The 27,424-nt window shown below is 40.2% G+C and overlaps 1 protein-coding gene across 2 annotated transcripts in view; it reads left to right on the top strand.

Moving 5' to 3' along the window:
- TMTC3 (transmembrane O-mannosyltransferase targeting cadherins 3) overlaps positions 1-27,424 on the top strand; it is a 140,795-nt gene that overhangs the window by 65,191 nt on the left and 48,180 nt on the right. For both annotated transcript variants that reach the window (XM_040344164.1, XM_040344165.1), the window contains exons 10-12: positions 5,243-5,363; positions 10,824-10,935; positions 26,659-26,762. In XM_040344164.1, the coding sequence (XP_040200098.1) occupies positions 5,243-5,363; positions 10,824-10,935; positions 26,659-26,762 (337 nt within the window). The remainder of the gene's footprint in view (positions 1-5,242; positions 5,364-10,823; positions 10,936-26,658; positions 26,763-27,424) is intronic.

Genomic DNA, 27,424 nt, shown 5'->3' with positions numbered 1-27,424 from the left:
AATAGACTCTGCAGTGAACCACCGCTTTATATATCCAGCCCTCGCTTTGACCGCCAGGAACCGGAAGTAACAGAGACACCATTTTGGAAGTGGGAAACTGTGTGGTATAACTGTATGCGAGACCTGAAAGTCCCTAAGGCTAAGACAGGGAGATAATTAAACTGACGAGACTCAAAATATTGCCATAGGCAGGAATTTACAAGCATAATGGCAAGTAATGAATCTCGATCTGTCTAGGATAACGAAACCAAAAACATTAAGACAAAAATAATTAAATTAAATTACAGTGTATAATTCATACAAAGACATCCGTCCCCCTACAGATCGAAAACGGAACAGCATGCCCTTGAATAAATATAGAGTGAATGAGCATTACCTCATTACTGTATCTAAAAATAATTCAATTTAAATTATGTGTGAATATGTATAACAACATATAATAATATATATAAAAGATAGGAAACATATTCAAATCAACCCTCGTTTCCATAAATTAAATTATAAACTCGTATAAAAATTTATTTACGTGAAAAAATGTTTATGTGAAAATTCATTATGATGTAATAAATGTATATAAAAAATATATACATTTAAAACAATTGTATAAAAAATGTATTTAAAGTGTAATAAATATATCAATATATAAAGCCCAATATTGTATAAACTAACTAATGTGATAGAAAAAAATGTTTTTTCCTTTAAAGGACAAAAATTCTTTTTAAATGACAAAAAAAAATTTATTCCCATCCTGGAGATCAAAGTGAGGCTTGATCAGTATTATGCATAAATGACATAACAATTAATATACAAAAAGGCACATATAAACCAATAGTGTATAACCTAGACTCCAACATAAATGACCTTAGGCGTTATTTATAAACGCATTTACGTTGGTGTCTATGTTTAAACCATGGGGTGCATAGCTTTTAAGACGATGTATCCAGGCCATTTCAAGCCTGGATATCTCCCTTACCAGAGCACTTCCCCTCCAGTTTGGTTTGAATTTATCAATACCCAAGAATAATGTATTTCTTGGGTCTTTGTTGTGCTTTAAAAGATAGTGCTTGGACACCGAATGTTGTTCAAATCCATTAAGGATATTTGTAATATGTTCATTCAATCGAACACGTAGTTGTCACTTGGTGCGGCCCACATATTGTAGGCCGCATGGACATTGTATTAAGTAGACCACTCCTGTGGTCTCACAGGCTATGAAGGGCTTGATGGAGTGCTCCTTCCTTGTGGCAGTTGACTCAAACATGGTCATACGTCTACTCCTACATGAATTAGTTGAACAAACTCTACACCGTCTGCACTGATAAAAACCTGTTAACTGGTTAAAAAAGGAAGAATTCGAACCATTACACGGGGGATTTAAAATATTCGGTGCAATCCGGTTACGTAAGGAGGGTGCACCCCTAAAAACGACCCTTGGTTTATCTGGTAAAAGACCCTTAAGAACAGGGTCATTCTTCGCCAGATGCCAGTGCTTGCTTAAAAGCTGTTTGATACCTTATACTGGATAGAATAGTCAGTAATAAAAGGTACACAACCCTGAAATTGGTCACGTTCAACCTGAGCTCGTTCCATCAAAAGCTCTTTCCTGGGGACTAAGCTGACAGTCTCCAAAGTCTCTTCCAAAGATTCTATATTGTAACCCTTTTCCAGGAACCGACTAGTCAGCACCTTGGCCTGTTCAGAGAACTCCAGAGGATCAGAACAGTTCCTACGCAGCCTGAGGTACTGACTTGTTGGAACTGATTTAAGCCACTGGTTGTGATGGCAACTATTTAAAAGAATAAAAGAGTTGCGATCCGTCGCCTTAAAAAAGGTGGAAGTGCTAAACTCATTATTCCTAACGCCCACCTTAAGATCCAAATAGTGGACTTCAGTTTGGCTGGCTTCGAACTTCAATTCTATCCCTCTCTGATTGTGATTCAGGTTCAACACAAAGTCCTCCAATTTGGCAAGTGGGCCGTCCCATAGGAGGAGGATGTCATCAATATACCTTGCCCATAACATGAGCTCTGGCACATTAGCATCATAGACGACATCCTCCTCCCACTTGGCCATAAACAAATTGGCCAAGCTGGGGGCATATTTAGCCCCCATGGCGACGCCCGTTTCCTGTTTATAGAACTTCTCCTCGAACCAAAAATAGTTCTAGAAGAAGTAGCAAATCTTAAAAGTGACATAATAAACTCTATCTGTTTGACAGGGAGACCAGAGTCCCTAGACAAATAGAAGAGAACAGCCTGTAAGCCCAATTCATGGGGAATTATGCTATACAGAGAAGTCACATCTATCGTAACCAGCCACATGTCTTTTTTAGGGGAGAGACTGGCCAAAAGATTAATAATGTGCCTAGAGTCTTTTACATATGACGGTATCCTCTTGACCAACGGCTGTATTGCTACTCAAACTCCTCCTAAGGGGTAAGTATAATGTGTCAAAGTGATTCTAAATTTCCCAGATATAAGAGGATGGATCACAATACCCCCCCCCCCCCTTCTTTTTTTTTTTTTTTTTTTATTGAATTAGAGGTAGGTGTGTGTAAACGGCCAAAACGTCTGTTTACATCTGTGGCTCAATAGAGGGGAACGAAGGGTCCACTTGGGTTAGACTGATTGTGTCAAAGGGGCCTAAGGCTGCTTTCACACTGCTGCATTGCAGTATATCCACACCGAGGGTGTAATGCAGTGCACCTGTGGCTTTCCTGCGGGTTAGCTGCACTTTTCCGTAGACTTTTATTATATCCTGCAGGTATGGTGCACTTTCTGAAGTGGACCAACCCACAGGTAATGACAGAAGTCTATGGCTCAGTGCAGGTAACCTGCAAGTGATCTCCGCAGCAGCCCAGTTACCACTGCAAAACGGATATGCCCATATATACACAGTGATTTTAGTATTTAACGTACCTTTAATAACATTCAAGCATCGCCAGCTGTTGCTGTCCCAGGCAGAGTGCATTTGGTATCACACCACCTATGACAGGAGTTGGCGCTATACATGAAGCATCGGCTTATGCCAATCTGCTATTCCAGAGCAGGAGGTCGCGAGCCACATCAGAGGGCTCCGCGGGCCTCATGTGGCCCCCGGGCCACTGGTATTGCACCCCTTTCTTGGAGGGTTGCCATGTTTGTTCTACATGGTCCCACTGTATGTAGGAGCTTGTAGTGTGCATAGAGTTGTGCACGTGACTTCAGTTTAGCCTCTTGCACACGATCAGATTTTCCGACAGGAATTGTGTGATGACAGGCTGGTGGCGGAGTTTTGTATGCTCCATCTGACAATTGTTGTCGCATTTTCCGTGGACAAATGTTGGATGGCAGGCTTTAAAATTTTCCAAAAACAACTGTCTGTTGTCGGATTTTTCTGAGCGTGTGTACACAAGTGCATCGGACAGAAGTCCAAAGTACAAACACGCATGCTCGGAAGCAATGCTCACCAAACGCAACATTGGCAGAAGGTGCCCAAAGGGTGGCATTAAAGAGCTGAAAAAACATAGTTTTGTGTTTGTTAGCTGACAATTGTGTGCCGTTTGTATGCAAGACTAATTCCTGGCCAACGCCCTTCGGACAAAAGTCCTACACTTTGTCTGCAGAAGATACGATCGTGTGCATGAGGCTTTAACGTGCACTGCATGTTCCAAACAGAAGTCAGGGAAAAAAAAAAGAAGGTTTGAGAGCTCCTTGAAATCCCAAAAGAAAGCTAGCCATGGCAGATGGTGTTGGAATCGCCCACAGAGCTCTTTTGCCGCGTACACACGACCGTTTTTCGAGTTGTAAAAATAATTCTTTAAGGGTCTAGAAAAAACTAATTTTTTTTCAACCCGATTATTAAAACGGCCTTGCCCACACACGATCGTGAAAAAACAATGCTCTAGTAAAGCGTGGTGACGTACAACACGTACGACTGCACTATAAAGGGGAAGTTCCATGCGGATGGCGCCACTCTTTGGGCTGCTTTAGCTGATTTCGTGTTGGTAAAAGACGATTTGCGATTTTCAGTCTGTTACAGCGTGATGAATGTGCTTACTCCATTACGAACGGTAGTTTTACCAGAACGAGCGCTCCCGTCTCATAACTTGCTTCTGAGCATGCACGTGAAAAATTAGAGCATGTTCGAAATTTTTAATGCCCATTTTTTACATCATGAAAAATGCTCTGGAGCCTACACACGATCGTTTTTAATGACATAAAAAAAAACACGTAATTTTTTACAACCCGAAAAACAGTCGTGTGTACGCAGCATCAGCCTTGAGGTTTTAAAGAGATCTAAGAAACTGATGGGTGGAATGACCCTTGGGACATTTTCCACACTGCTTGTGAGGTATTTTTGACCCCTACCGAGTGTCGTCTGAACAGGTCTCATCTGTTTCAAGTACAGAAGTTGGCAGGCTGGGTGTTGACGGCACAATGCCAACTGTAGAGTTCAGGATGCAAGTACCGGTTTTCTATTTCTTCTGCAAATACACAGGAAAGGGTGACGAAAGAAAGTAGGGCAATACCCCACTAGTCAAGCCTCATTTACCTCATGTCTGTGATCTGCTTCAAGCAAACAAAGCAACTGGAATAGTTGCTATACACTGTGCACATTAGTTTTGATGTGAAATACTATAATCCTGTTAGATGTTGAGTTTTTTTGCGGCAAACCGATCAATTTCCTCATTATTAACATATCATATCTGGATGCATTTAAAATAAGGAAACCAAAGCTTGGCATACACAAGAGATAGGCCATAGGTTTTGCGGTATGATGTTCTTGCTGTTGGGCCTTTGGTCATTTTGTGGTAGTAAAGGAATGCACTATGCATGCCTTTTTACCCAGCCTGGTTGACAAGTTGATAGTTTTTTGTATGTGAATCTCTTTGACATTGCTATCGGCGTTGTATTTCTAAACAGACAATGGCTTCCAGCCACTTTTGGATTGTACCGTAAAAATGTAATCTACTTCTCACAGCAAACTCCGAATATAACAATTATTCTGATTACACAATTCCCCATAGGTTTGTCTGTTTCCCATCATAGTAATATAGAAATATCTTTAACTGAAGTGTGTTGAGTAATCACTTTCACAATCTCAGTTTGTAATAGCATTGCCCTACGGATCAGAGCAATGCTACTTGGCATGGTGCTCATTCACAAAAACACATATATTTATCTTTGTGTGTGGTATTAGGAAACGCTATGCCACATTTTGTACAGTCTTTTTTATTTGTGTATTTCCTTGTTCTTAACAGTGGATTGAGAAAGCTGTCCTGGATATTTTTAGCTCTGGTGCTCTTCACGCATGCTGTAAAAACATTCAACAGGAACTGGGACTGGGAATCAGAATATACTTTGTTTATGTCTGCTTTGAAGGTAAAGTATTTCTTCGGAAGCATGCAAGATTTAAATAGCTTCTCTCCTTGCAATTGTACTAGCGCCAACAACTGTCCATTGCATTTTTCCTTGCTAGCAAAGTTCACTGTTTGCAGTAATAGTTACTACATGTAAAGTTAAGATCAGACATGACATTTGTAACTGACGTAAGAAAAAAGGTCAGTTATTTCTGAAACGTGTATTTTTATATTGAGCTGCTTTATGTTTTGGCTAAATTCATAAATGCTTCTAATTACAGTGAGGGTAAAAAGTTGGCGCTGTGGGGCAGAGCAGGGGACTCTGTTGCATATATTCTGGTCTTGTATAAAGATCAGACAATACTGGCTGAAGATCCCCGGAGGATCTCTCAAGAATTTACAGAGTTTTTAAGATGACCCCGCTTTCCTTCTGCTTCATTGCTCAAAGATTCCAGTGCAGACATATAAAAAATAAGTGTTGTCACCTGACTAACGCCGCTAAAGCTGGGGTCACCCTGCATTGGAAGGATCCTAGGCCACCATCTATTGCAGAATGGCTCAATAGAGTAAGAGTTGGAAACCATGGAGGACTTGGTCCTTTTCAGCTCAAAATAAGAAGGAACAGTACAATAAAACATGCACAGCATGGAATCTTTTCATGTATTCGGAAAGGGGAAAGAGAATGCTAGATGGGGCATCTGAGGAGTGAGGACTGCCCAATAGGAGGTGGGTGCCAGTACAAAGGATAAAATAGAAACCCTCCATCTCTTGTAGGGAGTGGGGGTACCCTTTTTTTTTCTCTAGGGGGGGGGGGTTTGTAAAGAATTTAAAATAAAGAGGAGACATAGAGAACCCATTAATAAATGCTTTGAGGACCAGGGTAATGACGAAAAAGGAAATAATAAGTGAATATATAGGTATAAATACAGTGGATTATTATGTTGACTTAACTACTTGCCGACCAGCCGCCGTCATTCTACGGCGGCAGGTCGGCTCTCCTGGGCGAGAGCCCGTAGCTATCGCCGCCGGGCACCCGCGATTGCTCGTTACAGAGCGGGGACCAGGAGCTGTGTGTGTAAACGCACAGCTCTCGGTCCTGTCAGCGGGGGAAATGCTGATCTTCTGTTCATACAATGTATGAACAGAGGATCAGTGTTTCCCCTAGTGAGGCCACCCCCCCCCCCTACAGTAGGAACACACCCAGGGACATACTTAACCCCTTCCCCGCCCCCTAGTGTTAACCCCTTCACTGCCAGTGGCATTTTTATAGTAATCCAATTCATTTTTATAGCACTGATCGCTATAAAAATGCCAATGGTCCCAAAAATGTGTCAAAAGTGTCCGAAGTGTCCGCCATAATGTCGCAGTACCGAAAAAAAATCGCTGATCGCCACCATTACTAGTAAAAAAAATATATTAATAAAAATGCCATAAAAATACCCCCTATTTTGTAAACGCTATAACTTTTGCGCAAACCAATCAATAAACGCTTATTGCGATTTTTTTTTTTTTTTTTTTTTTTTTTTTTTTTTTGCGAAAAATATGTAGAATACGTATCATCCTAAACTGAGGAAAAAAAATTTTTTTTATATATTTTTGGGGGATATTTATTACAGCAAAAAGTAAAAAATATTCATTTTTTTCAAAATTGTCGCTCTATTTTTGTTTATAGCGCAAAAAATAAAAACCGCAGAGGTGATCAAATACCACCAAAAGAAAGCTCAATTTGTGGGAAAAAAAGGACGCCAATTTTGTTTGGGAGCCACGTCGGACGACCGCGCAATTGTCAGTTAAAGCAGCGCAGTCCCGAATCACAAAAAAGTGCTCTGGTCTTTGGGCAGCAATATGGTCCGGGGGTTAAGTGGTTAAAATGTATTAATGATGGAAAAAGTTGTGTGTGTATAATTAATATAAATATATATATATATATATATATATATATATATATATATATATATATATATGATAATGTGCCTCCTAATGCTCCCTTTTTGATAAATAAAGGATATTTAAAAAAAAAAATGTTGATCCCCTGCTGAATTTGTACGTTTGCCCACTGACAAAGAAATGATCAGTCTATAATTTTAATGGTGAGAGACAGAATAACAACAAAATTATCCTGAAATCGCATTTAAAAAAATATATAAATTGATTTGCATTTTAATGAGTGAAATAAGTATTTGATCCCCCTATCAATCGGAAAGATTTCTGGCTCCCAGGTGTCTTCTATACAGGTAACAAGCTGAGATTGGGAGCACTCTCTTAAAAGGGAGTGCTCCTAATCTCAGCTTGTTACCTGTATAAAAGACACCTGTCCACAGAAGCAATCAATCGGATTCCAATCTCTTCACCATGGCCAAAACCAAAGAGCTGTCCAAAGATGTCGGGGACAAGATTGTAGACCTACACAAGGCTGGAATGGGCTACAAGACCATCGCTAAGCAGCTTGGTGAGAGGGTGACAACAGTTGGTGCGATTATTTGCAAATGGAAATAACACAAAATAACTGTCTATCTCTCTTGATCTGGGGCTGCATGCAAGATCTTGCCTTGTGGAGTTTCAATGATCATAAGAAAATGAGGAATCTGCCCAAAACTACACGGGAGAATCTTGTCAATGATCTCAAGGCAGTTGGGACAAGAGTCAACAAGAAAAGCAATAACATTTTACCCTGTGAAGGACTGAAATCCTGCAGCCCCTGCAAGGTCCCCCTGCTCAAGAAAGCACACGTACAGGCCCATCTGAAGTTTGCTAATGAACATTTGAATGATTCAGAGAAGAACTCCGTGAAAGTGTTGTGGTCAGATGAGACCAAAATCAAACTCTTGGGCATCAACTCAACTCTCCTTGTTTGGAGGGTCAAATACTTAATTCACTAAAATGCAAATCGATTTATAACTTTTTTGAAATGTGTTTTTCTGGATTTTTTTTGTTCCGTCTCACACTGCTAAAATATACCTACCATTAAAATTATAGACTGATCATTTCTTTGTCAGTGGACAAACGTACAAAATTAGCAGAGGATCAAATACTTTTTCCCCTCACTGTAAACTAGTTGACATCAATGTTGATCTGAGAATGAAATGCTGCCCTAAAGTATAAAGCACACCATCCCAAATTGCGTGTATTAAAGTTGATGTATCCACGCACAGGTAAGTGCTAAATACAGACTGTGCATCATCCATTGTCTTTTTAAAAACTGCTGTATCCAATCAACCTAGTAATACATAGTTTACACTTTTATTCCTCTTGAGAGGGAAGAAAATAAGTGAAGATGCTGTAGATGCGAAAATGCTGTTCATCGCAGAAGGAACAAAAGCTATCGGATAATATTTTCATCTAGCCAAAATTAAACACACTTGGTTTTCTTTATGTTCAGCCAGCGGCTGAATTAAACAGGCCATAGATTATGCAATTTTTTATTTATTTTTTCCTTTCCAAATTCGCCTGTGTTGATGGGGGAATCCCTCCCACCTGACACGCTGGTTGTACCCAAGTCAATCGATGGATCAACTTGGGTGCAATCAGCTTGCCCATAGAAGGTTCAAATCTCAGGCCTGTCCCTGCTTAACCGCCTGGGATTCGATCCATCCATGGCCGGCTTTAATCTGTAAAGACTCCTAAACTTTATAAGTTCATATGGATCTGATGAGTGAATGTGAGCAACATCTCCTCCTATTTCAAGCCTGTTGATAAAAAAAAAAAAAAAAGCAAGGAAATTACAAGCTCTATATTGCCAAACATACTATAGCCAATAAATTTAAATTTAACATGTAATTATAAATGTATAGAACCTGATAACATGCTCATAGGCGGTGAGAGTGGATTAATGGAGAGTTGGTCTTGCCAGATTATTTAACTTTTTTTTTTTTTTTTTTTTATAAATTTGTGTCACAAGCTGGGGAGGAGACCATTAAAAATGTATGTAAAACGAAAACTGTTAGGTGCATAAAGGTGAACCTCCACTTCGCTGGCTGTTGATCCTGCTAGGTCTGGTACTTTTTTCCTCAGATATGATTTCATCTCTTGTGGTTTTTGATACCCCTTAGCCCTATCCCTCACTTGAGGTAACTCCTTGACCTACAAAGAACTGCTCCTTTTCCTGGTAAGAACCTGACCCTTAAGCTTCCTCCAGCAGCTTTGTACCCTGCTAACGGCATTAGTGCTTGAGTCCCTCCTATATTTAATTTTTTTTTTTTTTTTTTGTCTGGTGTTTCCATTATGGAATTCTTGGAGCCCTCCCATCTGCAAATCTCATTTTAGATTAAAATTGCCAGGTATCTAGCACTAATGGCTTAAAGGTAGGTACAAACAGATGGATATTTGTCTCCTTCATCAGGAAGCTACCATATTTCTATCTGTGTGGCCTTCCCTGTTCAATAGATTTAGAAATGAACTGTTGGAAAGTTTTTAAGTGTTCAGTGACTGCAGGGGTTTTGTCCGCACGCATTTGCATGCGTGAGCCACAGAGCCGCGCCAAGGCACCCTGTAATCTGTGGTCCTAACACTAAACAATGTGTGTCCCCACAATGGGGGCACATGCATTCTAATGTATAGATGAGGACAGGTGGACTGAAGGGGAGCCACCCCTCCTTAAAGGTGCATATCCTTGCTAACGTAGCCCATTACCTGTTGCCAATTGACCTTTTCCCCATCTGTAGCAGACTTTCCTCTGCCCTCATTTTCAAGATTCATGTGTTTGCAGTCCGGTTGCTGCTTCTGTGTTGAAAAATCTGGCCTCTATGGACCAAAGTGTCCGGAATGCTATTTGTCGGTCTCTGGTGAGGAATGAGATGGTTCCTTCCTCCTGCCTGGAAGAACCCCTCTGATGGGTGTATCCTCTTATTTGACTCTTGAGTTTGGTTCTCCATAATCGACAGTTCTCAAGTTCTCAGGGTTCCTATGTGAGTTGGCGTTTTGACCTGACCTTCGCTGGACATCACCTGAGTGTTGCAGGGCCTTCACTTCTGGATTTGGGAACTTTTCCTGGCACAGGACAGGCCAGATAACCTACTTCCTATGCTGGACAGCTCTAGGTGTTTTTCCTAGAGCCATGGTATGGCCTTTTAGGATCAACTCAACAAATGATCTACATTAAAGGGTAGAATGCCTCTCATTTTCACTGGAGGGTCTTCTATCCCCCTGGGTGCTTGGTAGACATGACTTGCTGGGACCCTGCTGCAGATTTCAATTTTTGGGGTGCTCGACTGTATACCTGTTTTGCCTAAAGTTCAGCTTTATTTTTATATGCAGTATGTTTCTAAAATTTCAAGGAAAATTGAGGTGTTGCCAGCTGCAACTAGTCATATTTCTTCGGTTTATTTCTTTGTTTTGTTTTATTCATGAGGTTCACCATTTGCATTTAAATGTTTAGCTTAAGTAAGTTTGTTTATATCTGCCTGCTTTTAGCTACCTTTTGTGCTTTTTTTTTATCTTTGTTTTAAAAGCATTTCTGTTCTTTTTCTATTGGCTTTCTATATAGGTAAATAAAAATAATGCAAAGCTTTGGAATAATGTTGGCCATGCACTGGAAAATGAGAAGAGTTATGCAAAAGCCCTCAGGTTCTTTAAGCAAGCCACACATGTGCAACCAGGTAGGGGTTGTGGCATAAAGCTGCACTTTAAATCTGTTAACAGACCATGTATAGTTAACATTAAATGTCATTCCGTTTCCTAGATGTGTGGTGTCTCATATTGCTACATGTGAACTGCACCTGTACTTGCACATAGCATGTTCTTATTCCGTCTGCTTGGTACATCTTGCATTGCAGATTTCATGCTTCAGCTACAGTTTTTTATCGTAGTGCATTCTCCCCCCTCTGTGTCACCTCGTGGATGTTACTGCCATTATTTGTAGGGTTGGATGCTTTGCAAAGAAAAAGGAGCACAACCCCCATCTAGTAATTATACCCCTGCACATGTATAGTTTAGTGTCCTGCAGAATGTCTCTCTCCAGCCCAGAAGAAATACAACTTGGCACTGCCTTACCGATTTTATTGATGTTGCTGCATTGGCAGATGCTAAATTTGGATATAAGGTACTGCAAGCAGAAGTCTTTGAGGGTTGCTGATGCATGTTTGCTCATTTTTAATTTCTTTGCCGTTCCTTATTTTAGAAGTCTCTTTTTATCCCATATGTTGAAGAATTTAATCCTGTGCTGTCCACTGAATGCTGGGAGGAAAAAGATTTTTGTTCCCACAATACAATCTATATCCTAATCCTACAATACAGGACACAGGCAGAATATTCATACACTATGTGTATAGATGTGTACCTTCATTTAAACACTGGCAATGCCTCTGAGCACCTCTCCTTTCGAACTTGCCCTACTCCGTGAGTCCTCCATTTTATGCTAGTGTCTAAAGTTGAGAATCTTGCCCTTTAGTTTACATATTTTTATATATGATTCTTTTTTTTTTTATTTTATCTACGGATACTTCAGTCAAATCTTCGCTGTTTTCTTAGGCAGGCATAGAAGCAGTCTTTCTGGACTGGAGCAACCGCAGTAAAACTTTGGGAGCTGCACTTATCCTGCACATGCTCACCTTGATATTTGGCGCAATGCATTGAGTTAGCTGCATCTGTAGCAGCTCTTTTTCCCCCTCTCCCCTGTGTCATAGGCTTGCTTTGCTGAGAGCAGCAGGGATCCATTGGCTCTTGGGGCTGTCAGTCAAAACCTTTGAGCAGAGGGCAGGGGCGAGCCAGGCTTTGTACGAATAGAAGTAAATACCCTGACTCGGCATCTAGCATGCACAAGTGTTCCTATGGGAAGCTCCTTTCTATGGGGGCACTCGGTGCAGGATTCCAGAAAAGGAGGATTGGGGCTGCTCTGTGTAAATCCTTTGTGCCAAGCAGGTAAGTATGACATGTTTATTATTTTAATGAATTTGTTTTTAAAGCTTTACAATCACCTAAAGTGTTATTAAACCCCAAAGACAACATTTATTATATTACAGCATACCATTTCTTAGATGTGATTAATGCATTCATTTTATTTTTTAGGCTTTCTTTTCTTTATTTTCACCTGGTGATCCAGCCAGTAAGTCTATTCCTTTTCAACAGAACAAGCAATTTACTGTAGGGAAGATTTTCCAAAAGGAACATAACTGTTGCTGTAACTGTTTATAAAATGTTAGCTGGAGTTTGGCTTCAATTTATTAGTGTATCTAAATCTGCTAATGCATCTAATACACTCCCCTCCTGCTACTGTCCAAAGGTGTCTCTGTTGCTCTTTCATCTAGTGTGCAGGCATCTTAATAGAAAAAGAAGATTAATTGCGCTAAACCAAATGGTGAACATATATCAAACGAACAAATTGGGCATGTGCCCAAGTGCGTGTGCTAAAAAATTCCTAAATTAACACTCTAAAATATGAACACTACTATAAATCGCATAAAGTCAGGGGGCCCAAAGCCACCTGGCCCTGCTGGGCAATGTAGTGCACGCCCAGTGATAAATACCACAAAATTATGTAATAACGTGACAGCAATAGTTGAATGAATTAACAATAATAAACCACAAAGGGGTGTATAAAGCCCGTGAACTTCAATTTGAAAATTAATAGTGTGATGAGTCCAAGTGACAAGGAAGACAACCGTGAAGGCTTCAGAGATGCTGTTATAGGCACCAGACGTGAATCCACCACCAATCACACAGCTGCTTACCAGAAGTCAAGGTCCTGCCGGACCACTATCAACATATCTTTCAACCATAGATGTCAAATCCGCAGTAGGTTCTCCACTTGCGCTGAGACCATGCTGTGCTCAATGATTGAAAAAACACAAAACAAAGCTCCACATAGCATAAAATCCGGGTGATTTATTTAAAACACAGTAAAAACAGGTATACAACTCACATTTGGGTTGATATAACCAGCATTTGGCCTGTAACGCCGGCCGGACGTATCCAGGAACAAAAGCCACTCGTTGGAGAAATGAAGGGGATGGCGTCCACACGTCACTCCACCCGACGCGTTTCGTGAGAAATCACTTCGTCTCGGGGTACTTAATAGAAGTATGTTACTAGGTAGGTCACAAGGTGAAAACGGAGGGGAGAAAAGCCTAAAAAAATAACTAAAATACTGTCACCACATTAAATAATTGATAAGCTGCAATATATTAAATTTGTTTTTGTTTTCAGTTAATCTGAATCTACCAACTGGTATAAAATTAAGCATACAAATGTAGTATTTCTATGGATGTTGTAGCAATAGTTAAATGAGACGTATACGTTGGCTTTTTTTATCTTACTAAAACATAAAATATGAAAACTTTGATGTCATGTCTTATCGGCTTTTATTTCAATTCAGCTTCTCAACTCTTGACCTATAAATAAAATATTTGGATGCTTTTCAATGTGTAGCACCCAAAACAAACAGACTAATGCCATGTCCAAGCCTGTGGTTTGCTTCAAATCTTGAGGTTGCCTGTGAACTGAAGACCCCAAATGATGGATAAACTAAAGTAAAAATATGCTGACATGTTAAATAGAATATAGTTTAAACAATCGTGTCCTTTATGCAATGCACTAAAAAATAGTCTTCTATACATTTAGACCTATAATCTAATTATTAGGCTTACAACGTTGTTCTTGGCAGGGATGTGTTCTTTGCCTTGGATTTAGAATTTAAAGCCTGACCTCCGAACTAACTGTAACTGTTTTAGAAAAGTTATAGTGCATTTAAATGTATACATCATTTAATCCTATTAGCTGTAGCCATAAATTCTTTACAAATCTAAATAATGTCTGTTTGAGTGAATTGTGTATACTTGTTTAACTTAGGATTGTACAGAACTAGTGCTGCACCTATACAATAGTAAACACAAAATGCACACATGCTATGCAATAATTCACACAAGTTGTGTAGCAAAACAGTTGATCTTGACAGTGTAAATGGGCAAATATCGCTGCCCCATATATTTCGATCTAACTCTATAATATGCATAGGAGTTTTAAAACCTTAACATTCTTTTGAAGATTTATACCTAGTTGCTTTCTTTCAAATGCATATTTCATTTTTTTTTTAAATTGTTCTACATTTTTATTTTTTAAATAAGAGAAGTCACTCTATTTTCCTGTCAGCTAAAGGTATTTTAAAATGGAGTGTATGGGGGCGTGGCATGGCACTCTGCGTGTATGGAGGTACATTAAAGGAGCTCCGAGTGCTCAGCAGTCTAACAAATGGCTTTAAATTCTCTCGATGGCTGAAATGTAGACAAACTTGTCAAATACACCTCTCTAACGCGACCCTGTCGCTCATTTGTCACTACTTCAGCAAGAAAAATCTTGCCCATCTTTAAATACTAGTCCCCCCTCTAGTAGTGGTGTGTTTTTGGGCAAGATGGTGTCCTCCCGCCGGGAACAAGACTACAGTGGAGAATCGGAGTTGGCTTCTGATGACTTGTAAGAGTCGCAGATCTCTCAGGCAAACCACTCGCCGACAATAGCTACTGATATTAAAAGCACACTTTTGGTAGCAATCGCAGTCCTAAAGACTAATCTAGTAGCCCTGACTGAAAAGCTAGCTTCTACTGAACGGGCCAGCAGGTCGGGGGACAGAGCCGTTATGAGACAAGAGGGTTTGTGGACTCCCATCATAGGCACCCAATTGCAGTTAACAGGCATATGAAGGGCCTGCATAACAAGAGAAAGAAGAAGTATCATAAGAATGAGAGGGATAACCAAGTCAGTCAATGCTGATCAGATTAAACATGCACCGCAAACTGTCTTTAATAACTTGCTTGAGAGACCTGCTGAATCTCCTACAAATTTTGACCGGACACCAGACCACTTTGTGTCGATAATGCCTCTGAGATTATTATTTGCTGTTTTCAAAGCTTTGTCCTGAAAAGGGTAATTCTAACTATGGATTGACAAAATTAACGTATTACTTTTAATGGCGATACCACCACTCTTTTTCTTTCAATATTTATCCCTAGTCACAATGAGAAACAGGAGGGTGCTGCATCCTCTCTTGAAAACACTGCGGGAGAAAGGAATGGCTTATACAGTAGATGGCGATTCACTTTTGCACTAAATGCCACCTATAATGATAAACCATTCTTGTTGAGAACACCAGACGCGCTACCGATATTCTGTGAGAACTTGCAAAACCAGCTTTTTGAATTGCCGAAATGGTATGCAGGATCATCCCACAATCAACGGCAAAGCTGCCATCAAAAAATGTCAAATAAAACAAGAGCAATGAAACTTGTTCCTCTTCCTCCCAACCAAAATCGCCCAGGTTACAAGACAAAATCTAGTTAAGCTAAAGTCAACATGCAGACGCTTTCTAAGGACTATACTGTACCTATTTAGCCAATACAAAGTCTTGAAAGTAGTTTCCACCAATAATCTGGCTTGTCTTATTTTGTTTTTCTATATTTTGCTGGAGAGAGGAGCAGAGAAAGAATGACCTTAAAAATAGTTTATGCTATATGATATACAGGCTTAGTGGATGAGTATCTACACCCAGGGCTGGATTTACTTTGTCACAAAGCTAGAAGACTTGTATGCATGTATAGGATCTCAGATTTTACAGAACTTCTAGCTACACTCTGAAGGATAGCGTACTACTTCTACATTTTGGTTATGAAACCACTGGTAATCTAAAATTTTATCTGGACGCATAAAAAGGCCCCGATGTTTGGTTTTCGTAATTTGGGCCTTTTTATGCGTCCAGATAACATTTTCATTGTAAGAATTGCAAGTGTTTGAAAAAACTTGGATGGATAGGAAAAAAAAATAAAAAAGGCTAGGCAATATCATTTTGATAACAGCAGCTCTTCCAAGCCATGAGAAGTTTAATCTTCCAGTTCTTTAAGTATTTCTAATAGCTGAAGCAGGTGCTTAAAGTTTTGTTCAAAGAGGTTTCCTAAATTTTAAGCAACTTTGAATTTTAAGGCTTTAGGTTTCCATTTGAAGGGATATTTTTATTGTATGGTAGACCAGATTTCTGTAGGGAGGGAAAGATTTATTGTAGTTCATAGTAAATCGGCATAAGCAGCAGATTTATACTCCCCCACGTTCAGACCCCTTCTCAAATGATTAAGGTTAACAGTTCTAATTAACGGATAAAGAGCAGGAGTTATGTAGGACAGCCTTGTCCCATGCCGTTTTTAAAAATCAGCATCTGAGAATGTTTATTTTAGGTTTTGTTCTAGGGCCTCAATGGGCCGCCCGATATTTTAGAAACTGTCGTGCATTTCGCAAGAGTTGTGGATTAGAATTGTAATGAAGTAAACAGACTGGATTGCGTTGGAGCACAGCTGTACCCAAATACAGTGGAACCTTGGATTACGATCATAATCCGTTCCAGAAGAATGCTTGTAATCCAAAGCACTCTTATATCAAAGCAAGTTTTACCATAGGTAATAATGGAGACTTGAATGATTCGTTCCACAACCATTCATATAAAAATTATTACGGCAAAACAAAAGGCAGTATAAAGTGTACTGTAAACATAAAACAAAATAAACTGCACTTTAAAATACTGTACTGTACTTCTGTGTTGCAAACATTTTAAGGCAAAGAAAAAGAATGCGCACACTCACAATGTTAAGGAGTCTGGTGATTACCTGTTTAACCACTTGCTTACTGGGCACATATACCCCCCTCCTGCCCAGGTGAAATTTCAGCTTTCGGCACTGCATCGCTTTAACTAACAATTGCGCGGTCGTGCGACGTGGCTCCCAAACAAAATTGACGTCCTTTTTTCCCCACAAGTAGAGCTTTCTTTTGGTGGTATTTGATCGCCTGTGCGGTTTTTATTTTTTGCGCTATAAACAAAAAAGTGAGACAATTTTGAAAAAAATACAATATTTTTTACTTCTTGCTATAATAAATATCCCCATTTAAAAAAAAAAAACATTTTTTTTTCTCGGTTTAGGCCGATACGTATTCTTCTACATATTTTTGGTAAAAAAAAAAATCGCAATAAGCGACTGGTTTGCGCAAAAGTTATAGCGCTTACAAAATGGGGGACAGAATTATTTTTTTTTAATTATTTTTTTTTACTAGAAATGGCGGCGATCTGCGATTTTTTTAATGGGACTGCGGTGTTATGGCGGACACATCGGACACATTTTTGGCGCCATTCACATTTATACTGCGATCAGTGCTATAAATATGCACTAATTACAGTATAAATGTGACTGGCATTGAAGGGGTTAACACTAGGGGGTGAGGAAGGGGTTAAATGTATCCCTGCTTAGTGTTCTAACTGTAGGTGGAGGGGGGTGACTGGGGGGGGTGACCGATCTGTGTCTCTATGTACAAGAGACACAGATCCGTCTCCTCTCCAGAGACAGCACCGCTGTCTCTGTGTAAAACGGCAATGAGAGATGATCTCATATGTTTACATACGAGATCCTCTCTCATTGGCCGCACAGATCGCCTCGCGAACGGCCACTCTGATTGGCCGTTCGCGGCGATCTGTAATTGGCTGTGTCCGAGGGACACGGCCAACACAGATTTTCCCCGCAGCGCGCTCTGGAGCGCGCGCGGGGACCGCCCTAAGGGGCGGACGTCAATTGACGGCAGTTTGGAGATTGGGATCCGCACTGTAGCCGTCAATTGACGGCAGGCGGATCCCAAGTGGTTAAAGCCGCTGTGTATACTGTATGTACAGTAAAGCTGCTGGTATACAGAGGTTGGTGCTTATCTATTTAAAGCCGCCCTGTATACAGTACTGTATGTTCAGTAAAGCCGTTGGTGCACAGTACAACGCTGTATGTGGCCACAGGGTTAGCTCACAGCACTTTCTAGAAAACTCGGGAACTGTTTACGCCACCGGGTACGCAAATGTCTCCAGGAAGCGATGGGAGCCGCTATTGCCTGCAAATCTCTGGCCACATACAAAGCTGTACTGTATACTGTACACCAGTGGCTTCACTGTACATATACACCGTGGCTTTACATGGATCAGCAGCAGACTCATTCACATTGTGAGTGTAATTTTTTATTTTTTTTGTTTATATTACATAAAGAAAAATGCTTATATCAAGACTGCAAATAATCCAGATGGCCCACTTTATTGGCTACAGTGCATCGGTGATGAGCGGTGCCTGGCCAAATAGTTCAATCTTTGTTTCATCAGACCAGAGAATTTGTTTCTTATGGTCTGAGCGTTCTTCAGGTGCCTTTTGGCAAACTCCAGGCTGTCTATCATGTGCCACTTACTAAGGAGTGACTTCTGTCTGGCCACTCTACCCTACAGGATTGGTGGAGTGCTGCAGAGATGTGGTTCTTCTGGGAGGTTCTCCTCTCTCCACAGAGAAATTCTCAAGCTGTCAGAGTGACCATCGGGTTCTTGGTCACCTCCGAGAATAAAGCCCTTCTCCCCCGATTGCTCAGCTTGGCTGGGTGGTCAGCGCTAGGAAGAGTCCTGGTGGTTCCAAACGTCTTCCATTTATGAATGATGGAGTCAACTGTGTTCATTGGGTCCTTCAATGCTGCAGACACTTTTCTGTACCCTTCCCCAGATTTACGCCTCGATACAATCTTGGAGGTCTCCAAGACCATACCTTCATGGGGGGTGTGTGTTTTTTTTTTTTTTTTTTTTTTTTTTTTTTACTATGACACACACAATTCACTGTGGAACTTTTAATTAGACAGGTGTGTGCCTTTCCAAATCCTGTCCAATCAACTGACTTTTACCACAGGTGAACTCCAATCAAGTTGTAGAAACACCTTAAGGATGGTTAGTGGAAACAGGATGCACTTAAGCTCAATTTTGAGTGTCTTAGTAAATGCTGTGATTTTTATTTTATTTTATTTATTTTTTCCCCTTTTTTATTTTTAATACATCTGCAAAGATTTCAAACAAACTTTCACCTTGTCATGGGGTATTGTTTGTAGAATTATTTTTAGGAAAATTTAGATTTTTTTTTTTTTTTTCTTGGTTACATATAACATTATATAAACAAAGCAGAATTGTACTGACAGTGCCTGCCGAAAAGAGGACATTGAAAATCAATTAACACAAATATACAGTGCAGCAGACATAACGGAAATACATGGCCTTCTCAACACCATTCCCTGATTTAGTTAAAATTATATATTAAGCCCACGTTAAGACCCAGGAGCCTATCCATGGTTGGATTTGCCAGGCAAGACCATGTACATCCAACCACGGGTCCCAAAGTTTCTCATATTTTCTTGAACACCCCCTATGGTGGTAGATAAATTTTTTCTTGTGCATGGTGTTTGCCAAGGCAACCAACCACTCTTTGACCATAGGAGGAGTCTCTGATTTCCATGGTTTAATTTTGAGCTAGCAATGAGGTCATAGTAACAGCCTCTCTACTATGATTTTTCCATTCAAACTCATCTAAAAGATTAACCACTTAAAGACCGCCTCCTGTACATATACGTCGGCAGAATGGCACGGCTGAGCACAGGCACGTACATGTACGTTGCCTTTAAGAGCCCAGCCGGACCTGATCGCCGCCGGTGTCCCGCGATCAGTCACAGGAGCTGAAGAACGGGGAGAGGTGTGTGTGTGTGTAAACACACCTTCCCCGTTCTTCACAGTGGCAGTGTCATTGATCGTCTCTTCCCAGATATAGGGAAAGACGATTAATGACGTCACACGCCCAGCCCCCCTACAGTTAGAAACACATATGAGGTCACACTTAACCACTAGGGGGCGCTGTAGGGGTTAACTCCTAAACTGCAATTGTCATTTTCACAGTAATCAATGCATTTTTATAGCACTTTTTGCTGTGAAAATAACAATGGTCCCAAAAATGTGTCAATGTGTCATATGTCTGTCCGCCATAATGTTGCAGTCATGAAAAAATCGCTGATCGCCACCATTAGTAGTAGAAAAAAATAAATGCCATAAAAACTATCCGCTATTTTGTAAACGCTATAAATTTTGCGCAAACCAATCGTTAAGCGCTTATTGCGATTTTTATTTATTACGTATTCTACCTATTTTTGGTAAAAATGTATCGGCCTAAACTGAGGAAAAAAACTAAATTTTTATATCTTTTTTTTTGGGGATATGTATTATAGCAAAAAATATTGAGTTTTTTTCGAAATTGTCGCTCTATTTTTGTTTATAGCGCAAAAAAAAAAAATCGCAGAGGTGATCAAATACCACCAAAAGAAAGCTCTATTTGTGGGAAATCATCCTCCCACTTGGCTCTTACACTTTTGGGATGTTTGTGCAGAAACACCCGAAGCAACATGGCATAGCCTTGGGATATAAAACCCTTGGAGGTGTTAAAAAAAATGGGGGATAGGGTTGGGACTTTAGATGAGGCATATGATAGAAACTACCACAGGCCTCCATCCCTGAAATGGATAAAAGGGGGGGGAGGGTTTGGGACTTTAAATGAGATGCGTTTTTAGCAGTATGCGTGTGTGTGTGTGTGTGTGTGTGTGTGTGTGTATATATATATATATATATATATATATATATATATATATTGTGTATATGGAATATAGAAAATGTTTCCATAATAACCAGGCTCAAAGTTACCAACCAAAAAGGCACTAAACCAAATTAATCTGTCTAGCTGTATGCATTAAAAACAGAGGTTTAGTTGCATGTATTTGCAAATACCTGTGTAAGCTGCAGGCAAACTTTAAGGCACTCTGTGTACTGCAGTCTTAACTATGAATTTTAAAGTCTCCTAGAAAGGAGCACAGGCGTGCTAATCAATAGATAGGGGGCAGGTGATCACCTAGACCCGCCCCTACCTATAGTTGGTCTGGCAAAAAAGAGCACTGGGAAAACAAAAGAAAATGTGGAACCAAACATTCCTACCAAACCAAAATACCACCAAACTAAAGGCGGACCACATCAAACTGGGTCAGCTAGTGAAAAAATGACAATGCATAATTAACTGTCGGTGGTAGATCTGTGGAGGCACTTTATTCCACTCCTGAAACGCATCTCCAAAACCCTTGGAGGTTACTGCTTCCTTAAGGTATTTAGGAGTACCGAATACATGGCCCATTCAGAGGTTCTACTCTGGGCCACTACTGCATTCCGCAGTTGCATGTAGTAGAAATGCATAGAGAGTGGAAGATCAAATGCCTCCTGTAAAGCATCGAAAGTGAGCAACTTGCCATTGTGAAAGATTTGCCTCAAATACACAATGCCATGCTTTTTCCACAGGGTCCAATGCTGTAATTTGGCTAACTCAAGATAGATAGTTGACCAGATGGGGTTAAACTCTGTAATACCCATCGCACCCTGAAGGTATTTGACTTTATTCCATAAATTAAATTGAATTAAATTATACGTTGGAAAAATTGTATGTGGTTTCCCAAAAGCCTGTACTTCAAGGGCCATCGGAAAAGAGCTACCCCCCAACGTATGGAGCATAACATTCACAGAAGAGCTACTACCCATTTTGAGAATAATTAATTGTATACCATTTTGGGATAAGGCTGCAACATAAAATGTGGAAAAAGTGAAGCGTTGTGAATACTTTCCTGGATGCACTATACACACTGCCTAAAATCAGGCGGGATGAACTGCACACAATACAGTATGCATACTGGACATATTTACAAATGCATAGTTCTCTAACCATAAGCAGAACAGAAAAAAAAATTCTGACCCCTTGCAACTTTTGAATCTGCCTTAATTGCGCTGGAAAAATAAATTACTTTTGCAGCATAATCTTGCCTGCAACAAACGAGAAACTACCGATTTAAAGAATTATGGGAAATGCTTTACAAGCTGAATTTCAAGAATTAAAAAAATTGGTGGAGAAAAGCGTGTGTTCTAGCTCACAAGTGCGCAATAAATACACGCCTACAAAAATCCTCACGCATTAGTACGCAACCCCTGCCGCAGTCTTTCGATACTTGCTAAAGATGTGGAAGAGCCAAAGGAATTGTGCTTCATCTTCTGTGGCAATGCCTTTTTTAATTGCCTCATTTTGGTAGCAGATTTGTGGCCCGATAGTCCAGATCACTGATACGAAAATAGAACATGCATCAGCTTGCTACCCGCTGCACATCTCTACTTTTCCCCTGGAGAAATATAAACATTCTATGAAGAAACATCTGCTCATTGCAGCCATATCCGTGCCCTACACATTGAACATGGAAGTCCAACATATATTCCATCTATCAGGGACTGGCTTCATAAAGTAAATACCGTTTATGACATGGAAGAAACACTAACTAAGATTACAACATCCCAATTTCATAAAACCTGGACAGCATGGTTCATGTTTACATATTCAGATGACTACAGTGCAGTTAAAATTGGCCATTGACACTTTACCAAGACACCTGTGGTTCTAATTGATCCTTTTATATTATATTTTATCTATCGGCCAGAATTTGAAAAAGTATATTTATACAATGTTTTCTTCACCCTCTTTCCCTCTCTTCTCTATCTATATTTTCTATTTATCCTAGCTTGAAAACTGGATGTAATAGTAACACATACTTGGTAGTAAGAAAAACATAGGCATGCTACCACATCTGGGGGAAAAAAATATCCTGCCATCTATGGTAATGATGCTTCAATGCACTAGATTTTAAATGTAAACCTATCATATTGCTATGCCATATTACAGCATTGTCAGAACTGTACCAGGTTTCTATAAATGTCTTTTTTGCTCAATAACATTTTTGTTAAAAAAATCTTGGTCTACAATGCTTCCACTTTAACCACTTCCCGACGGCCGTACGACTATATACGGCCGCAGGGTGGTTCTACTTCTCTGGGGCGCCGTCATTTGACGTCCGCCCCTTTCCGCGTTCCCCGCGCGCGCTCCCGAGCGCGCAGCGGGGAACTGCTGTGCTGGCCGTGTCCCTTGGACACAGCCAATCAGATCGCCGTGAACGGCCAATCGGAGTGGCCGTTTGCTAGGCGATCTGTGCGGCCAATGAGAGATGATCTCATATGTTTACATATGAGATCATTTCTCATTCCCGGCTCTCACAGACAGCGGTGCTGTCAGGGAGAGAGGAGACCGATCTGTGTCTCTTGTACATAGAGACACAGATCGGTCACCTCCCCCAGTCACCCCCCTTCCCCCACAGTTAGAACACTACATAGGGAATACATTTAACCCCTTCCTCACCCCCTAGTGTTAACCCCTTCCCTGCCAGTGACATTTATACAGTAATTAGTGCATATTTATAGCACTGATTGCAGTATAAATGTGAATTGTGTCAAAAGTGTCCGATGTGTCCGCCATAATGTCGCAGTCGCAATAAAAAGATCGCCGCCATTACTAGTAAAATAAAATAATAATTCTGTCCCTTATTTTGTAGGCGCCTTTAACTTTTGCTCAAACCAGTAGCTTATTGCAATTTTTTTTATATTTTTTTTTTTTTTTTTTTACTAAAAATATGTAGAATACGTATCGGCCTAGACTGAGGATAAAAAAAAAAAAAAAATTGAGCTATTTATTATCGCAACAAGTAAAAAAAAATGTTTTTATTTTTCAAAATTGTCGCTCTATTTTTGTTTATAGCGCAAAAAATAAAAACCGCAGAGGTGATCAAATACCACCAAAAGAAAGCTCTATTTGTGGGGAAAAAAGGACGCCAATTTTGTTTGGGGGCCACGTCGCACGACCGCAATTGTCAGTTAAAGCGACGCAGTGCCGAATCGCAAAAAATGCTCTGGGCAGGAAGGGGGTTTAAGTGCCCAGTAAGGAAGTGGTTAAAGTAACTATGGGGTCATTGGTAGATATCCAATGAAGAGACCAGCAGACTTTGTTAAAATAGATGCTATAGATAATCTCTTCCCTTCTATGTGCTGTTTTGTGATCTTGCTAATATGGTGGATATATTGATATTTTCTACATATAGAAACTTTATCCACTGTTCTAGAGCTCCAACCTGTCCTAAGCAAAATATGTGAGCTGATATGGCTAACCACACTTTGAAACTGTCAGTAGCCTTATTGTCTCTGGTGTTTAATATTTCTTAAACTACAGACCTGGAATGAGATTACATCTGAACTTTAGTCTATTCAGATGTTCTGTACGCTTGCTCCCCGTCTTTTATTATTGAAGCCACTGGATTAACAAGACAGCAAGGCAACTAGGATCTCCTCTCAAATCCTAAAGTGCCTAAGTCAGCATTTGGCCTCTGAACCTGTTCCCAGGGAAGTGTACAACTTCCTTCAATGTGGGAGTGAATGCAGACAATTTTCGGATGAATCTAGACAAGGGAATGTGGCTTGTCTTTCCTGCATCTTATAAATGTGTCTGTAATTGAATATGTTGTAGGCGCGTCTGCAATATAAAATATTCAGCAGCCTCTGAAATTCTAAAGCGCAACATTAAAGACTTCCACTCAGTGCTTGCAAATGTTGTGCTTTAGTTGCTTTGTTGCGTAAAAGCATACAGTATGACATACTTTTTGCTTGCATTAGTTGAACCTACTTCATACCTTTTTAACCACTACAGTCCCGAGCCTCTTTCTGAGACTTGGTATTTATAAGTTTAAACGTTTGTTTTTTTTTTGCTAGAAAATTACTTGGAACCCCCAACATTATAAATATTTTCTAACACCCTAGAGAATAAAATGGCGGCTGTTGCAATACTTTGTCACACCGTATTTGCGCAGCGGTCTTACAAGCACACTTTTTTGGGGGGAAAAATACACTTTTTTGAATTTAAAAAATAAGACAGTAATGTTAGCCCCATTTTTTTTTTTTTTTTTTTTTTTATATTGTAAAAGATATTGTTAAGCCGAGTAAATTGTTACCCAACATGTCATGCTTCAAAATTGCGCCTGCTCGTGGAATGGCGACAAACTTTTACCCTTTTTAAAATCTCCGTAAGGTGACGTTTAAAAAATTCTATGGGTTGCATGTTTTGAGTTGAAGGTCTAGCGCTAGAATTATTGCTCTCGCTCTTCCGAGTGCGATGGTACCTCACGTGTGGTTTGAACACCATTTTCATATGCGGGGGCGCTACTCATATATGCGTTCACTTCTGCACGCGAGCTTGGCGGTACGGGGCCCGTTTAAAGATTTTTTTCTTATTTTACCTTTTTATTTTTCACTGTTCTTTAATAAAATTGTGTCGCTTTTTTTCCTATTACAAGGAATGTAAACATCCCTTGTAATAGAAAAAAAGCATGACAGGACCTCTTAAATATGAGATCTAGGGTCAAAAAGACCTCGGAACTTATATTTACACTAAAATGCAATAAAAAAAAAATAGTAATTTGAAGAAAAATTGTAATTTGAAAAATAAAAATAAAATGGCCCTATAGGAACTATGGGCAGAAGTGACGTTTTGACGTCGCTTCCGCCCTACAATGACTTAGAGATGGGTGGGAGCCATCTTCCCCTCACTCGTCTTCATGTCGGTCTAGGGACAGGTCCGAATTGCCTCTGCCGCTACCGACAGCCAATTTAAGCAGCGGAAGACACTGGATTGCGGTGGGAGGGGGGCCCTCTCCCGCCACTGAAAAGTGATCTTGCGGCAAATCCGCCGCAGAGACCACTTTTATCTGAAAGAGAACCGCCGGCTCTTGAAGAGGATACCAGGATTATGGTAGCTACCTGCTACCATAACAGTATTCCTCTTCAAAGACAGGACGTACATAGTCGTCCGGCGGGAAGAAAGCGGTTAAGCAAAGATGTTTCTGGAACTGCTTTAAAGATTGCTTACAAATTTTGGGGAAAAAAATTGTAATTGATGAATTTTCGTTTGAATTTCTCACCATTAGTGGGCCCAAGCAACGGCACATATTCATGCGGCCATTGAATTTCAGTGATCAGGGCATGTTTGAAATTTTTGGAAAAACAAACAAATTTCTAATCCAATAATGGGGAAATTGTGCGAGAAATGTAATCGAAAAAGAATTGCGCATGAGCTGTGACCGGGAAAGGAACGAAGATTCCTGGCTACAAAATGTATTTTCTGTGGCAACATGAGGTGAAATTGAAGGCTTGGTTGGTTAAGTTTAGAAATTAATGGTGACACCATCGGATTACAAAACGCACCACATTTCTCTGGTTTTTCTAAAGAAAAAAAAAGAGAAGTATTAGTAACAGTGCATTGTTACTGCACTCTGTGCTTCTGAATACTGGCCAGATGCTGTAGAAAATATTCTTTAAAGCATTATTATACCTACTTTAAGGACAGCTTAAACAGACTTGCTGCCTAGATCAGCAGGTGAAAAAATTAAGGAAATCCTAAAAATGAAAACTATAAGAACGTAGCCACCTACTGGGACCTCCAGGGAAGGCCCACCCGGTCATACCGCCAAGGACAGCCTGCTTTTGGGTTTAAAAACCCTCAGGAAATCTGTCTTTATACATTGCACATAAATAGTTTTTTGTATAACACTAAGCTGTTTATTTTTCCTTTCAGATGATATTGGTGCACATATGAATGTGGGAAGAACATACAAAAATCTAGACAGAAGTAAAGAAGCTGAAGAGTCCTATTTAATAGCAAAGTCACTAATGCCACAGGTAAAAGACATTTACATTTTGCTTTCCCATTATTTTTACAGAAATTAGCAGGCTCGTCAGTTTAACTATTTAAGCCTCAACGCCGTTTTTGCATTGAGGAGGCAACCATGACTTTTATCGTGGTATTTCACCAAATTTTTTACTACCAAAAAGATTTTGCCCACAAACCGTAACATGCATTATAGGCTCAGATGCAAGTGTGGTTTTCGAAACAATCTAGGTTGTTTTTTAAGACCGTAGAGGTAGGTTAAATACCAAACTCATAAAATAACAAATGGTCACATTGTCATTAAATTTGGTCATAAGAGAAACACAGGAGCTAGAAAGTGTACTTAAAGAGGAGGTCTGCCCATCGCTGCAAAAATTAAAAGCCAGCAGTTATACATACTGCAGCTGCTGGCATTTAATAATAGGACACTCACCTGTCCTGGAGCCCAGTGATGTTGGAACCGCAGCTGATGTTTCCATCAGCTGTCGGATGCTGCCGCTGCCATTTTGGTTAAGTGAACCCGGCAGTGTAGCCTTACTGCTTCATGCCGGGGGAACCCTACTGCGCATGTGCGAGGCTCTGCTCCTCTCTCCTACTAGCCGGCGACAGGGGAAGGAGGAGGAGTGAGCCAGGCAGTGACAACGCCTGCGGCTGTGGCTCCCAAAAATGGGGA

This window comes from Rana temporaria, chromosome 3 (genome assembly GCF_905171775.1).
Source record: "Rana temporaria chromosome 3, aRanTem1.1, whole genome shotgun sequence".
Lineage (NCBI taxonomy): Eukaryota > Metazoa > Chordata > Amphibia > Anura > Ranidae > Rana > Rana temporaria.
This window is presented reverse-complemented; position numbering and strand designations above follow the sequence as displayed.